Here is a 16,152-nt window from a genome sequence, read left to right on the forward strand (position 1 = left end):
AGCCTAATAATGTAACATATTCCATTCCATTCTCTAATTGATGAGTGTTGTTTTAATTGTTGGATGGAAAAACAACTTTAAAAATGTCAACATCTTGCTTCTATTAAAAGTATATTTTTGTGTTGAGCTAAAACGAAACCCTCACTCATATTTGAATTTCTTTGTGTAATTAAATACGTTACTGTACTTTCAGTTGATAAAAATATATTATTTATTATTTTAATATGTTATATAATGAATTAATATGAATTTTCAATAAAATTATGTTTTACTTTTATATTTCAGATCCTGATTGATGAACTGACGAGATATATTCTCGTCTTTCTTCATGATCCTTTCGCTTTGATGTTTGTTATTTGCGATTATTTTATGGATAGCCTCGGTCAGAACGGTGCATGTTCCTCAACTGACAAGTGACTAATCATCAATTTTTTAAACTTCATGAATTTTTTTGAAGCAATAAATAGTTTATTAATATTTTGTTATTATAACATAGATGCTGTATTTATATTTATATATTCCTCTATCTTTCAAAATATACCTCCTCTATCGGGAGGTACACAGCAATTGGGAATGAAATACAGAATGTATTTATCAAAATCACTTCAAAAAGGTCTTTGGACTTTATAATTATGAGACTTGGGTCTATTTTTCATTAATTGATACCTCTTATCAAATACTGTCAATATATACATGCAATAATTAATTAAATATATTAACAAGTTTACTGATTAACTTTAATTCTATTGATTTAGACTAGCGAATTTAACATATTTAGAATATTTTTAAATTTATTATTCCTTATTAAATATTCATAATCTTCACAATGATAAGAAAACTATTTCTACAATTTATTGATCCAACTTTATGGTAAAAATAGTATACTATGACATCTAGATTTTTATTTTATCAGAATATAAATTAAATAAATTCCTAAATTGTAGACATTTTATAAAATTGCTGTTGATAAAAACCAAAGTATATTTATTGTACATTTGTATAGAAAGAGGCAGTGCCTTTGCAGAAGGGTAAGTAAAATAATACTAGGGTAAAAACAATCAATGAAATTTAGAAAATCAATAAACCAAAAAATACACAAATGAAATTGATTTATATTATCATTGCATTATGTTATATATTACAAAATTTATCTTTGAACAATAAAAATTATTGAAAAAAATATCTAAAAACTTGATAGGTTTACCTTGAAAGGTTGTAGGCTGAAATGTATAGTTTGTTAAGCTCTGGTTTCCACTTTCATGTATACAAATACCTTTAAAGGTAATTTATTATTTATAAATATCTCGTTATTGCAAATAGTTTTGCAAATAAATTTCAAAGGTTTGTTTTATGTGTATCCATTTTAAGTTTTATAATTTGGAATTAAGTCTGAATAACAGTCATTAACTGGAATATGCAGACCAGACAAACTTTATGAGACTAAAACAAGACGTAGGCCTAATTTAATATAGGGAATGATGTTGATTGATTTCAATTGCGAGTGCGCAAAAAGTTTGAGAATTTTGATGAGGAGTGTTCCTTAAAGTCTTCCTTTTTTAGTTTTATATTTTTATAGATAAGTAGACAGCATGGCTGATACCCCTGCATTTTATTGTACATTAGTTAAATTTAATTTGTGCTTGTATATAAACACAGATATTTCCTCTCGTAGGAAGTAGATGATATATTTTGTTTAAGTTCGTATTGCTTTATATTTTGTTATTAACGATGTGCCAGGCTGACATTTCTCCTTTTAGTTAATTTTGTTTTCCACTTGATGTGAATTGCGTGCTAATTATTTTTATACTTTCTGGTAATGTCTTTATACAGCTGGTAGAAAAAATATCAGAGCCACCTGACTAACTGAAACATAGATTTGTTTCAGTTATTTGGATAAAGGTTAGACACTTTAAAATTCATTAACATGGGTAAAATATTGTAATGGATGAAAACGAATATTACGTATAGGTTATAGGAAAGGACATTTGGTGGTTATCGTTATCAATGGTTATTGGTTATAAAGCCAATCAAATAATTTGTTTTCATTAAATTAGGGCCAACTCTGATCAAAACGTTAGTAAAACTACGATATTTTACATTGGTTAGATTTACATTTGGAAATAGTTGAGTAATTTGTAAATACATTTAACCAAATTTATACCAGAGTTTGAATGTAAAAGACAAGAAATTATTAAATGGAATTATGGAAGAGTATCCATCTTGAAAATATGCTTGGTTACTGATAGAAATGATTACCTTGTAGAAATTGTATGAATGTGTGATATTCGTTTATGAGATGCGTTGATGATAATTTGAAGATTGGTGTCTTCAAGAACTGAGATAGAATTACCTTCGGCTTGTTTCATTAAATGACGTTTTTAAGAAACGAGTAACAATTATTTCAAGATATTATTAGTTAATTAATGTAGTTATTAATAATAGTGATACTTTGAGCTGTGGGTAACAATGATATAGGAGGGCCTAGTTAATATTTTAGTGATTTAAAGGTAGATTGTAATCACATAGAATGGATTGACCTAGGTTTTGTTGTAAATAGCAAGTATTAATACCACTTTTACAATTATTTTGTTATTTGGTCAAAAGTTGTTATCACATAAAAAGAATTGAATTTGGTTTGGCTGGAAGTAGAAAGTATTAATTAGTACCACTATTAGAATTAATTTTATTCAAAACAGTTAATTACCACACTAGTAAATTGGTTGAAGATTTATGCCTTCTAAACTATACCATGCTTGACAGTAGAACATGCCAGAGCCCGCATGGAAATTCTTCATATTTTCATTGACCGAGATTTTGAACTTTATAATTGCTTAATTGTAACTATAATGATCCAGCATCTGTTACTCCAAGTCGAAGCCATACCGTAATGATACTGCTCGTCGTATTATCAGATTTACAGTTATAAAGTACAATGTGCTGAATGAAATTTAGAGATCATTCGTCAAGACATTTTGAAAAAAAAACTTAGATGTAGGTTTTGAGGTTTTTGGTAAAAGTGAATGCGTTTGTAAAACTTTATAATTATATATAACACGACGACAGCATAGTGTACATAAGATTTATAATGCATTTTCAGAGTATTATGTAGAGTATTTGTTGCTTTGTCAACTAACAGTAATTAATTAATTTATTTAATCAATTAAGGAGTGTTGTTATTTTGGCGTGTATAGCACTGGTTTTTCAGTTAATCACAATACCTTTGACGCACTGCGTTTCTTCAGTCTAATAAATTGACACTTTTTGCAACTCAGTACATCGTTTGTCTTCTCCTTCTGTCAGTTTCATTCGTCTTCTGTATAAATTGAAAGTCAATAACTAATAAGTAAATACCATATGCAAAATCATCGATAATGGTGATATTATTAGATTAGATTATTTATTACTTTTTCAATCCGTAGAGTTCGTTATCCATGTTCCGACATCGAGTGCTATCGTAAATTATGATTAGAGATACAGACTGTGATATTCGACACTCAATTACATTGCGAATCTAGTTGCACAATATGCCGAATTTAAATACCAATCTATCCAATCTTTTCTGGAACTTGACTGAAATTCGGTTTTCGCTCATTTTAGAATAACCGTTGACAGTCAATCTCAAGTTCTTGATGTGGTTTCAATCGTGAATGTATATTGTGTTCTGATGGCAATATAACATTTTGGTCATTTGTGCAACAAGACTCATTTCGTGGAGATCACATTTTAGGTAATAGAATTAATCTCTTACCACTTGCCATCATCATTATATGAACGCGATTTCTCTTTTGACAGCACGTGTTTTTACCAAATATCGCCATTTGTCACTATCTTTATAGACCATGCAGAAATTCCTTCCTATTTTCTGAATATTACTCGGGATGTTTTCGGTCTTCCTCGTATTTACGTCTACAGTTTACATTTTTGCTTAATCTATTTTCTTGCTTTCTGTCTTCTCATTTTACTGATTCCTAGTCCTAAAGTCAACGTATAGATCACCGTACTTTTAAATAACATTTTAACTGTTGTATATTGCCCCATACAAATCTAAAAATAAACCTTCAAAAACGTGCAGTCCCAAATTAACCTTTATGTAAAAATTATAGGAATAGTACTACAGTATTTAACATCCGTTTGTTGGCGGGTAAATTGTTTTATCGTTTCAATATTTAGGTTTATGTTTTTTATACTCTATTTATTATGTATTTGTTATTTTATTTTTATAATATTTTAGTATATCTGTAGAGAAGTGTTTAAAGATCACTAAAGACTACGATGTCCTTAAATCTTGGAAGTTTTCCTGGTTACTACTAGTCGCTAACATCACAAAAAAATTCACATTCTAGGAATAGTTTCAAAATATAAATAAAAACACTGGTTATAAAACATCATTTAGATATATATTTTATTTTTCCGATTTCATACGCTGTTTGTAAATCTCATTACAGAGAGAATCCATATTATGTCCCATCAGGATGCACTGTTCTTACATTTAGGCATATCGCAATTTATAATTACAGACATCTTGGTAGTTCCCCAGATTTTATGACGTCACCTGATGGTTATCGGTCACTTTTCTATTTCTTTGCTGAAAATGTGTTAATTACTTTTGGTTTGTCAATATGATTATTTCCTGGTTTATATACTGCCATAACAGAATTTCAGTCAGTATAAAGTACCAGATCATTGGCTAACAGATGTTCCAAAGAAGTTAGGCGTAGCCAATGATTTTAATTGAATGAGTTTGGACGTTGTTATTATTAATAGGTCTAGCAAAAAGGATAAATTCCGTATAGTATTGAAACAAGACAAAATCAATTTATCTTACTATTACGTAATATTGAGCAGATAAATCTACGTCATTTCAAATCTAGGCCGAAACCACAGCTGTCGATATCCACCGTTTTGTTCCAAAATGGCTAAATAATTCGTTTTCTTTGAAGTATACAACTACTTTGTCTTACTCATCCGGTAATATATAAGTCTGTTTTCTAATATTATTTTACCAAAATTGATATTTATAATCTGCCAAATCCATATTAAACGAAATCTATATTAATATCTTTTATATTACTATGTAATAATAGGTTATTAGTTGCTCCCAACTCACAGTGGCTCTCTAAAAGTTTAATCGTTTTTATTATCATCCAGTTGTTCATAGCCTCTATATGTTTATTTCTTGTTCGGTGTTTAATACGTTTCGATATAAACATATATCATAACAGATATGTGTGGATTATAATTGGCAATTTTGGAAGTAATAGGCTATATTGCTCACAATAGGTTTTGTTCATCTGTACACCTTTTTTCATTACGTCCAGACCATAATACATTAATGCTTATTTTAGCATCTATATTTAATTATAACAAAAAAGAGTCTTAACACTGTGATTCTGTACATAAAAAATACGATGTTGCAAAATACATATTTATATTGTCAACGACAAGTCTTTGTTAGAGTTTTGTAAATTTTAAAAATACAGAAATCGACTTCAGAAGTACCACGCTCTCAAACATTAAATTTCATATATCCAGATGAAAAAAAATTAAAAAATTAACTAATTCTATACCGTTACTAATGGTAGCAACTATTGCTACAACTATTGCTATTGCTATTACAACTAGTGTTTATACCTAAAGAGAATAAATCAAATATCAACTTCCATGCAAATTCTGTCAATTATAAACACTTCATAAATCTTCACTCTGTGGAAGGCCGAACCAATTTTTTGGACCTGCTACCTGACGGAACTTTGGCGCAAATTTACTTTTTCGACTTTGTCTCGGTGACTTACTGTGTTCTTCGAACTGGACTCGCCTGCTTCGTACTGTTTCCGCGGAAGCCATTACCTCATCCCGCGGCTCTGTCACATCGTCATCATAATCCTGGGACCATGATCTGGGTCTTGAATTATAATCGCGCAGTCTGCCTTGTCGTGTTTTTGTAGTGAACATCCTCGGTCTAAATTCCTCCTTAGGTAGCTGGGCATCTATACTTCCAAGGTCAAATGCGTCTAAATCCGAACTTTCAGAACTATTTGCCCAGCCCGTTGGTGCGCGGTTGTAGTTCATTTTATAAGGCTCTACGTCTTTGTGAAATCTTTTCAAGCGTTCTGAATCAGTAGGCCTACTTTTCCATAGGTCACTACTGCGAGGCCGATATCCATTGCTATAACTGTAATCAACTTGTTCTATTGGTTTCGTTTTAGGCTTAGGTTTTCGCGGCAGACTGGGACTAGTAACATTTTGGAATTTTTTTGAAACCGGTTCATCGTAGGGTTCGTCAACATTAATTGTTGGATATCCGAACGTTGCTCCCCATGGTGGACAATTTCTAGCTTGTCTCCTTTTTGTAACTTTTTCCTCGTCAATAACGTGTTGGTCAGTATGTTCTCGCGCACGTACGAACATTTCCGCTGCTCGACTACCGCGTTTACCTGTAAGTAGCTCTTTACTTTGAACTTTAGGTCTGGATGGGGAAAGGGTGCGCCGTTTTGGGCGGTCTTCCTCGACCAAATGCTGCGGGTTGACATATACGTCCACCATCTGGCTCGTATGCTTTACTGTTTTTGGTTCACTATATTGTAACTTTGTGGATATAGGGGCATGTAAAAGTTCATTTTGAGGAAGTTCATAAGTAGCCTGCTGTTTCAGATACATCAGTCGCCCTCTAGACGCCGGTTGCCCCGATAACTCGTGCATGCTTGTTCCGTATTCCTCAGCGTATGACTGCCACATCTTACTATCGAACTACAAGAATTCAGGTGTGTAAAAATAAAATATACAACTTATTAGTGTCGCTTCTTAAAAGTACCAAAGTAATCGAACAGTGAAACGCGTCAACAACTGCTGACAGCGTTCGACAGGCGTTTACTATGATTTATTTCGACAACTTAATTGGAGTATATTATCCTTGGTTTATAGCATGCAAATTCATTACGAAGAGTATACAGATGTACTTGAAAACGTGTAACTTCGATCACGGTTGTATTCATGAACTTTGACGGCCCATGCGGTGGCTGTTGAAAGTAATATCCACTGTGACGTCATTAGACACGTGCGAGCCCACAGGGGCTTTCGTCTTGTCTCCCCCAAGTGCTGTCTCCCTATGGATAGATGGAGATGAAAACAAAACATAAGAATGTGTGGAGTGTTCGAGTACTACATGTAGTTGTACGTCCACCAATAAGGGGATCTGATTACGAGGTTTAACATTGGCAAACTGAAACAATACTGAGTTTTACTGATAAGCATACCGTCAGTGGTGTGGAATAACCAGAGAGGTATAAAAATAGTTATTTAGGGTAACACATTTAGAAGTATTTAATAAGTTATCAAATTTAACTGAGACACAGATTGAGGTAATTCTCTTTTCACTGATCTGCAGACTTGCTATCCTCAACATCATTTTAACTTAATTTTTCCCACATATTGTAGGCCTAATTGATTACGAAACCGGAGTTCATGCAAATATTGTAAGAACTATATATCCCCGAGAGGTTGGACAGCCGGTTCAAATTTCCCGTGGACAGGTTTTATAGAACTCAGTGGAGTTAGGATAGAATATACTAAAAGGCTGATAAGATATAATTTCATTTGTTTTTGACAACAAAAAAATCGCTTAAATTAGACACCTGAAAGTAATTTTTTTGGGGCTTCGCTCCCAGATCCGCCTGGTTGGCCAGTAGTATAATGATAAGTATAATGTTGATGATGATGAGGATGGTGATGATGATAATAATAATATAAACTTATATTAATGATTAATAAGAATAACCCGTCCTCTATAAAAAAATAAACATGTATATTTAACTGTTGATACCGGTACTATCTATTTTACAATGACTGTTGGTAATATTTATAAAGCTCTGACTGATAGCCCTGTCTGATGTGTGGGGCAGCTGTTGGTTAATAATGCTGTAGCAAATCCACATGTTTCGACATGTCAAACAGCGCAATATTACAGATTAGGTGAAGAGGTACGTCGAAAAATGGACGTGAAGACTAATAAGTAAACATAATGTATAAAGGTGCTTTAACACCGAATCCGAAGTTTCGTATCGGAAGGCTATACCGAACAGATCAGAAAACTCATGAACCAGTGTGTAAAGCCAAGGTAAAGGCGGACACTCACTGCGCTCGACGGTTGTCGGCCGACGCGATTCTATAGAGAACGCAACGCGACGACGCGCGCGCAACGGATCGTTTTTAATGACGATCAGATCAGACTGCCACCGACAATCAGTAGACGGTCGTGCGGTTTAGCGCTCACAGAGAGCGGAGTTAGATTCGTTGTACGATCGCCGTACGACGCAGTTAGTGCCCAGCTTGCGTTCAGCACATCAGAAACGCGGTCCGATTCGATGTGAATGCAGCACGACGAAGCGAACTAACGTAAACGAGACAGGCGTTTTCAAGATCTGGGTTTGCAAGTTTAAAGTTCAATTTAATTTGTCTTATACATAAAAATAACCTTCCCAGCCAGAATACATGGAGAAATCGGGGAAAATAAGCAGGACATACATTGAACATTCTTTAAAATAAATTTGCATTTAAAAGGGAAAAAAAATAATCGTAGCTAGGCATAATGGTATTAATAACAATTATTGTTTGAGCATCATTACAATTACATCAGTTTTATTGCATGTTGGTATTTATTACTAGGCCTATTAGGATTTCAGTTCGGATCCGATGTGAATGCAGCAGCATTCACATCGGCACATAATCATAATCAATATTAACATGATTATTATTATCAGTATTATACTCATAATCATATTCATTATTAATATTATTATTATTATTATTATTTATATTATTATTATTACTTTTATTATCATTGCTTTTTTGTATTGCTTTATTATTTCATTAGACTTATATTCGCTCTATAATTAGTGCATAAGTAGGCCTAATTATCATTCGTTTGTTGGTATTCGCAATCATTAACTTCTACAACCCGATACCGTATGCTTTTAAACAGCGATGACGTCATATGTGACGTTTCTTATCTTATTGGATGAGCGAGCTTTCCATTGGTTTAATCTAAATCCAGGGTATCATAACATTGTACTTAATATGCAATAACTATTTTCTGAATAGATGGAAGGGATTACGTTTAATACACGAAAGCTTAAACAAAGTGGTTATTCCTCAAGTGATTTGATTATGTTAGGTACGAATTTATCTATTATTGTATCCATCCGTAAATATTTAATAAACACACATTTTATACATTGTTACACATCTAGATGTGTATAAGAGACAGAATCAATTCTGTTCTTTTTGTCATTTTATGTTTTGTGGTTGTGCTCAATTATGTTCACATTGAAGCCTTCAAAGCATGAAAGTGTCAGAACAAAAAGGTGAAATAAATAAATATTTTGAATATAAAAATAATTGACCGCGTGTTTCAGGATTAGTGTCATAACCGAGTCATTTACACGACGTAATGCAGTATCAACATTTAGATGTGGGTCAGGCCATATCATACAGTTATACACATGTGGTGTTGATAAACTTTAGTAATGATTTGGTATAGTACAAATCAGTATTTGGAATTAAATATAACAAACCAATTGCTTTTCAAGTGTTTATTAAAAACTGTGTTTTGATAATGGACATCGTTCTGTCTGCATTATTTATGACTAGCATTCCTTATTAATTAAGTCTATGTAATATTACCTATATGCCATTATCTAGAATAATAATGCTTTATGGATAAAAATAGCAATGCTAAGAATGATAAACATAATAACATATATGCCGATTCAAACAAAGGTTTGCGTATTTACGAATGTTATGAATGAAAGTAATAATAACAATAATATGATGGAGATAATAAGGTTAATAGTAATAATGCAAATATTATTATTGTTAATATTCTTTTTATTATATGATGAATATTCAAATTAGTGAAAGTACACATTTTTATTGTACTAACTTCACTTTTTTGAAAAATGTTTGGAATATTTTGCATCTTTATATATAAACGTGTGACGCTAAACACAAATACCTCATATTTTTTTTAAAAATTAATTTAACTATTTGCATAATATTTCAATTTCAACACCAATACTTGGCATACATTTTTTTTCAACTATAAGAGTACAACGTTCCAGTTGTCTAACCGGAAGAAGTAAGGAATTGGGAAGCATGCAACTGAAAGCGTTTCCGGGTGGCCGGGTTAGTTTAATTTTTGTTTAAAGTAGGTGGTGGTTGGAAAATTAGGTGGCTTGTCACACATTTGAAAGTGTCAGTAGTGGAAAATACTATATGTTGCTTGGATTCTGTGTTCTAAACGTAACGTGTGTAGTGAAAGTAGGCCTACAGTGAATTTTGGGCATTATTATCATCATTATAATAATTATTATTATTAAATATAATAATAATATAATAATATTATTAATAATAATAATAATAATAACAATAATAATAATTATAAAATAATAATAATCAATTAAATATTCATTATATTACATACAGTAACATCATTCTTACTAACGAATCGAAACAGAAAACTTCAAAATTCAAGACAAAGCCAGGAGGCAGAACACAGTGGAGTAAACCACTATCATTCGAACGTGTGCTGCTGCCATGGAAACCGAACGAACAAAAATCAAAGCACAATTATATTTCCTGGTTGTCTTCGTTGAAGCAGGGAGATGTAAAAATGGTTGAAGTACGACTAAACTACGATTCTACGTAATTATGTACCAAAATTATTATTATTGTTGTTATTAATAGCAGTTGTATTTCGCACAGAAAGGGAAGTGAGGCATCTGCGGCGGGATTCGAACCCGCAACTTTTGAATATCATTGTTTCGTAGCAGTCCAACCCGCTATCCATTGCGCCACGGAGACGCTTTTTGGTTGGTGGTTATTAAGTAAAAGCTGAAGTGTCATAATTCACAATATTTAAATGCTAAGAAAATTATGTCGAACAAGGTAAATTCAAACAATATTTGTATTGGTACCGGAATGTAAGAATCGGATTACAAAAATAGTAGGCTTATCCATATTTTGCATATTCCACTATAAAATCTAGTTTAAATCTTAAATACCGTTAAATCAGATACACAATTCGGCCCATGGGGCTATGTCCGAATCTGGGAAAATTAAAAGGTTAAAATGCAAAGAAATTGATGATCGCTTCCTATGTACTGTACCCTAATGTATGAATCAGCAGAAAAACGATTAGATGAAAACTGGCCAATGTTTTTCAAAACGTAAATAGCTCATGATTTGTATGTACGATTTTTTGATCTGTTCTCTTGGACTAAAAGCGGATCACAGCAGATTACTGTACGCTCAATACCGTATGTGTCACAGGACATAAAAGAACTGGAAAATAGGAGTGTCTAAAAATCTCCCGATTTCGAAAAAAAAAAAAACAAAACCGTAAGCTATTGTGTTGTAACCAAAACTTTCCTATTTTTTAGCTTGGTCGTTTATTATTTAAAAAATAATACTTTGGCAAAAAAAAAAAAAACAGGAAAAAAAAAGAAGAAAAAAAAACCACTGGAATCGAAATGTTTGATAAGTTTAGATAGGAGCGCCCTCTACAAATTTACCATTGTTGCATATTCATAATTTCCAAATTTATTATATTTATTTTTAAACATGATGATTTTAGTAGCCTATATCTTTGGATGAAGTATAATGGACTTAATGACAAAATTCAGTGTTTTAACACTGTAATTAACTATAAATTGTTCAAAATAAGACAAAAACGCAATTTCGCTACACAATAAATTAAGAAATTACGAGATCAGTTTTGCTGGGGTTTAATATAAGATCCATCATTATAGAACAATCTTGTTATAGATGAGAAACATGATTCAATTTTCAAAAGGAATGCTGTAAATATTGCTTTAGATATGTAAAATTAATTAGATGGCCAGTTAATTAGCCTCCCCAAAGGAGCGAAGCTCCAGGGAAGTTATTGTTTTCAAGTTTACCTGTGTTCTTCATGTCGTTGTTGTGTTGTCGTTGTCGCTGTCGTCGTTTTCGTTGTTAGTTATTTGTTTGTTACCACGATAACTAAAGTGCGATTGATTTCAAACTTGGCTGAATACAAGATGATAATAAGCAGACGGGGCCTATTGTTTTTAGTATGTATGGTGAATATGCTAATTGTTCATTTGCATAATTAATATTTCACTAATCAGGTAATTTAGACTATTTACCACGATAACTAAAGTTTGGTAAATCTGATTGGAATTAAACATGGCAGAATGTAAGATGGAACCTTTGCTTTTGGTACGTGCGATGTTAATTGCTTAAAATACCAGCATAATTCCCATTTGTTCCTGTACCATTCAGCTTTATTGTGTGCCGGCTTGCTTTAGACTTGTTTTTCAAATTAAATATCATCTCTTAACAATCTCAGAATTTTCATATTATTCAAGCGTTGACAAAGACTACCGTACCCAGGAGTAGTCGAAATATTCGTTGCAATATATTTGAGTGTTTCCAAAGTCAAAATGTTGCTGTCTGAGTATTAATTACTGTTACCGTACACATGCGATTTTCGCAAAAAAAAACGTAACGGGTATTATAGCTCACGGTTTTGGGACGATTTTTTTACCCTATTATTGCAAAGGGTATAGATTCTTTTTTAAAAAATTTTGGCAGCCTCTAATTAGAGAAAGATTCGTCAGAGAACGAGACAACTTTAATCGTCTGGTTTATAGTTTCTGTCGCAGGAAAGTAATGATAGAACCCGGCACACCGGGTGCAAATGGACCCTCCTGGTAACGTAAATTAAATTTTCATCCTCCACAATTGAGAAAATTGGTGCAATACGTTGAATATGTGACTCTTTTTTTAGTCTCTTTGTGTACGCTAATGGATCGCATATCGATGTAATATGTATCTTTTTTGTATAAAAGATTGAATTATGATTTTACGGTGAGCAGTAGTAACAGGTACGGTACAACGAACGTATAGCTATCTCGACTTCTTCTATCAGTCTTAATAACACAATAATAATAATAATAATAATAATAATAATAATAATAATAATAATAACAGTAATAATAATAACAATAATAATAACAATAACAACATTTTTGGCCAAAGTTGAACGAATAGTACAAAGTGGGGCTAATTAACGAGTCTTCTGGAAACAAGTTAAAAATCAAGGACTTTTATTTTTTATTTTTTTTTTTTTGCAAAAAAACTGTCAAGGCCCATTGTACCTATAACAAACATAATTTTGAAGTGGATGGTGAACCTAGAAAACAATATATTTGGGTAGCTAAACATGCAGTGGTACACGTTCATGGGACACCTGCGTTCAATTATTTCGTTTCTACATCTATGTTTTAATAATTACCAGTATTTTGTAAATTGTTATGTTTTTACTATTTTACTAAGTTCTCAGAGCGTTCTTCTCTTAAGGACATAACTAAAGCTCTGTCCAGACTATCAACTGTTATTTGACAAAACATGTGACATGCCTAAATATGGTCATGATGACATCACATCATGACCATATATAGACACATCATGACTATATATGGGCATACGAGAGTTTTTTTGTCAAAGAAAATGTGATAGTGTGGACAGAGCTTAATCAATCTTATCTATGGACTAGGTGTTGATTCATTTACCATTTTTGTTATATTTTTACCTAATAGTAGGCTCAGTACAAATCCTGTCTCTTATACACATCTAGATGTGTATAAGAGACAGTATATACACCTCATGTACACTCTTGCAGGTACATCACTAAATGTTGGTGCACACGTACGAAATTGAGATCAATGTCATTATGTCCTTCGGTTATGTTCAGGGCCGGTGGAACGTTTTTCAAAGTGCGGGGGGGGGGCACTTATAAGATGAATGGGAATATGAATCATGCAGATCTGGAATCAAACCTAGCGGGTTGGGGTCAACATTTTTCCCAAAAACGAAAGGCGATCCTTTCTGAAATATACTTACATACATATTATGAACACAAAATTTTCGATCAAAAAATTAGCAAATACAGCTATAGACCAATACGCAAAATTTACGGTATTGTTCTGAACTTTCCAAAAAAAAAAAAAAAAAAAATTAAGCCATTGGTATGCACAACATTTGTCATTCAAAACTAGAACTGTGGTATTAACAAAAAAATTAGAATTAAATGTTATAGAAATACCAAAATATGATTTGTGATTATTTTCTTACAACAGTAATTTACAGGAGTGATGTTTAGCCCTGACGTGTTATCATACCGAATGCTCGGTACATCCCCAAATACTAGCAATGAATACGACCCCCAACTAGCAGTGGGTACTGCAGGTGCTCTTAAGATGTCAGTTTGCGTCAGCAGTTATGTTTTGCCCTACCTGACGTGTTATCGTACTGAATACTCCGTACATCCCCAAATACAGCAATGAATACGATCCCCAACTAGCAGCGGCTACTGCAAGTGCTATTAAGATGTGAGTGATGTTTTGCCCTACTTGACATGTTATCATACGGAATACTCAGTACGTCCCCAAATACTGGTGAAAAAAATGTGTAAGTGATCAGGTGGGAATCGAACCCACGATCTCCAAGTAACTAGCCTGATGTCTTAACCACTAGACCACCGAGCTTGCGTTTGGTGGCTAGTGATAGTCTCCAATTACTAGCGAAAAAATTTTGCAAGTGATTCGGGTGGGAATCGAATCCATGACCTCCAGATCTTCAAGCTTGCGCTTGGCTAATGATGAATCCGATCCCCAAGTAGCAGCGGGTACTGCAAGTGCTATTAAGTTTGCGTCGAGAGAATATAGGAGTGATCTTTTGCCCTACCTGACCCGCTGCTACTTGGGGACAGAAGTTTACAGTGGTTAATGGTATGTCGAAATAGACCTTTAGAAGACTATAATCACCCACAATACAGAAAGAAGAGTAAGGTAGGGCAATGAGTTGTCCCCCCATCGTACTGAGCAATGGTATTGCGCTGTAGGCAGTGGCGGCTCTAGGATATTTTTTTGGGGGGGGGGGGCTGTCCGACAGGGGGACTTGAGCTCGTAGTCTTGAGACTGGGGAAATAGTTTGAGAGGGTGTCCCCCCTCCCAAATGAAATTTTTTAAAGAATAGTAACCTCTGGATGGCCAGAAATTCTATTTAAAATTAGAATAAATTAGTTTTATTAAAAATATAAAAACGGTCGTGCAGTTTAAACTTGAGTCATTAGACAGTATTTACGTCAATACTTAATTCACTGACGCGCTACTAAACATTAATCAGTATGCCTATTCATTTGTTGTTTGTTTAAGCATAGAGAAAATGCTGTTCTATTTTCTCTATGGTTTATGTAATGAAATGTTTGTGTACATAGTTCGGGTGCTCAAATTAAACATAATGTAGGCCCTACATTGAAACTCAAATTGTATGTGGCTTTATTAAAAATATTTTTGTACCCGGTATTGTCAACAAACGCTCCTTGAAATCGATTTAAAACAGCTTAAAATGCTCAGATCCCAGGGCTCCGCCTCTGGACCCCGGGCCTTGCCCCCTCCCAACAAACTGGTGTACTCACGCATTTCAAATCTTTAAGGTTGGTAACTATGAAGAAAACATAGGGGCCTACAGTAATCTGTCGATTCTGAAATTAAAAGTGAAAATTTGGCCAATTTTCTGCAAAAAACACATAAAAGTTTTGCGTTCTGGTGGCACCTACAGCTGCTTTTTAAAAAAGTGATTTCTATTTTTTATTATTAAAAGTCTCGCTTTTCATTTTGGTTTGAAGTTTAGATAGATACGCCTCTAGACATTTCCAATTGTTTCATTTTCATCATTTGCATATTTTATAATATATTTTAACACGATTTTATTTTTATATGAAATATAAAGTACTTTAAGATAATACTAAATGCTCATTAAAATCACTAAAAATTATGTTTTTAAATAAGGCAAAAAAAGAAATTTCGCTGTAAAATAATACAATAAATAGGCCTAATGTATCCTCATTGATTGCTTCTGCAGGTAATAACACCAATACCATACGTACAATTGAACCAGATATATTCTAATCACATGCATAGTAAAATCACCTGACTCTCTCCCTGACGGGTTCCGGGGTCGACGAGGCTTCTTGTCGGTAATACGCCGGTAACCCTACGCTGAGTCTGGGCCCGGGTCTTGGCGAAGGCCCGAGCCTTGGCGAGGTTGAGT

General features: G+C 33.2%; 2 protein-coding genes and 1 non-coding gene across 3 annotated transcripts in view; 1 reads left to right on the top strand and 2 right to left on the bottom strand.

Annotated features, from left to right (window-relative positions):
• The window catches only part of LOC117104671, a gene marked incomplete in the record, with an annotated part of 117,926 nt that extends 114,652 nt beyond the window's left edge, over nucleotides 1-3,274 (top strand). Inside the window, 1 exon segment of the mRNA XM_033245553.1 lies at nucleotides 286-3,274. Within this exon segment, the coding sequence (XP_033101444.1) occupies nucleotides 286-296 (11 nt within the window).
• A 1,111-nt stretch (nucleotides 3,275-4,385) lies between these two features.
• Nucleotides 4,386-7,099, bottom strand: LOC117104704. Its single transcript, XM_033245585.1, has one exon. It carries the CDS (start codon nucleotides 6,733-6,735, stop codon nucleotides 5,689-5,691), a length of 1,047 nt encoding a protein of 348 aa, XP_033101476.1. The 5' UTR covers nucleotides 6,736-7,099; the 3' UTR covers nucleotides 4,386-5,688.
• Nucleotides 7,100-10,772: 3,673 nt separating this feature from the next.
• Nucleotides 10,773-10,857, bottom strand: Trnas-gcu. Its single transcript is given in 2 exon segments — nucleotides 10,773-10,808; nucleotides 10,821-10,857. It is a non-coding gene; the product is annotated as a tRNA-Ser (tRNA).
• Nucleotides 10,858-16,152: the final 5,295 nt, after the last annotated feature.

Source organism: Anneissia japonica, unplaced genomic scaffold, assembly GCF_011630105.1.
Source record: "Anneissia japonica isolate Jap-2015-1 unplaced genomic scaffold, ASM1163010v1 scaffold287712_len2945570_cov188, whole genome shotgun sequence".
Lineage (NCBI taxonomy): Eukaryota > Metazoa > Echinodermata > Crinoidea > Comatulida > Comatulidae > Anneissia > Anneissia japonica.

What these genes read in the sequence shown, in the direction of transcription:
- LOC117104704 (XM_033245585.1), bottom strand. Translation starts at nt 6,735, where the DNA reads ATGTGGCAGTCATACGCTGAGGAATACGGAACAAGCATGCACGAGTTA.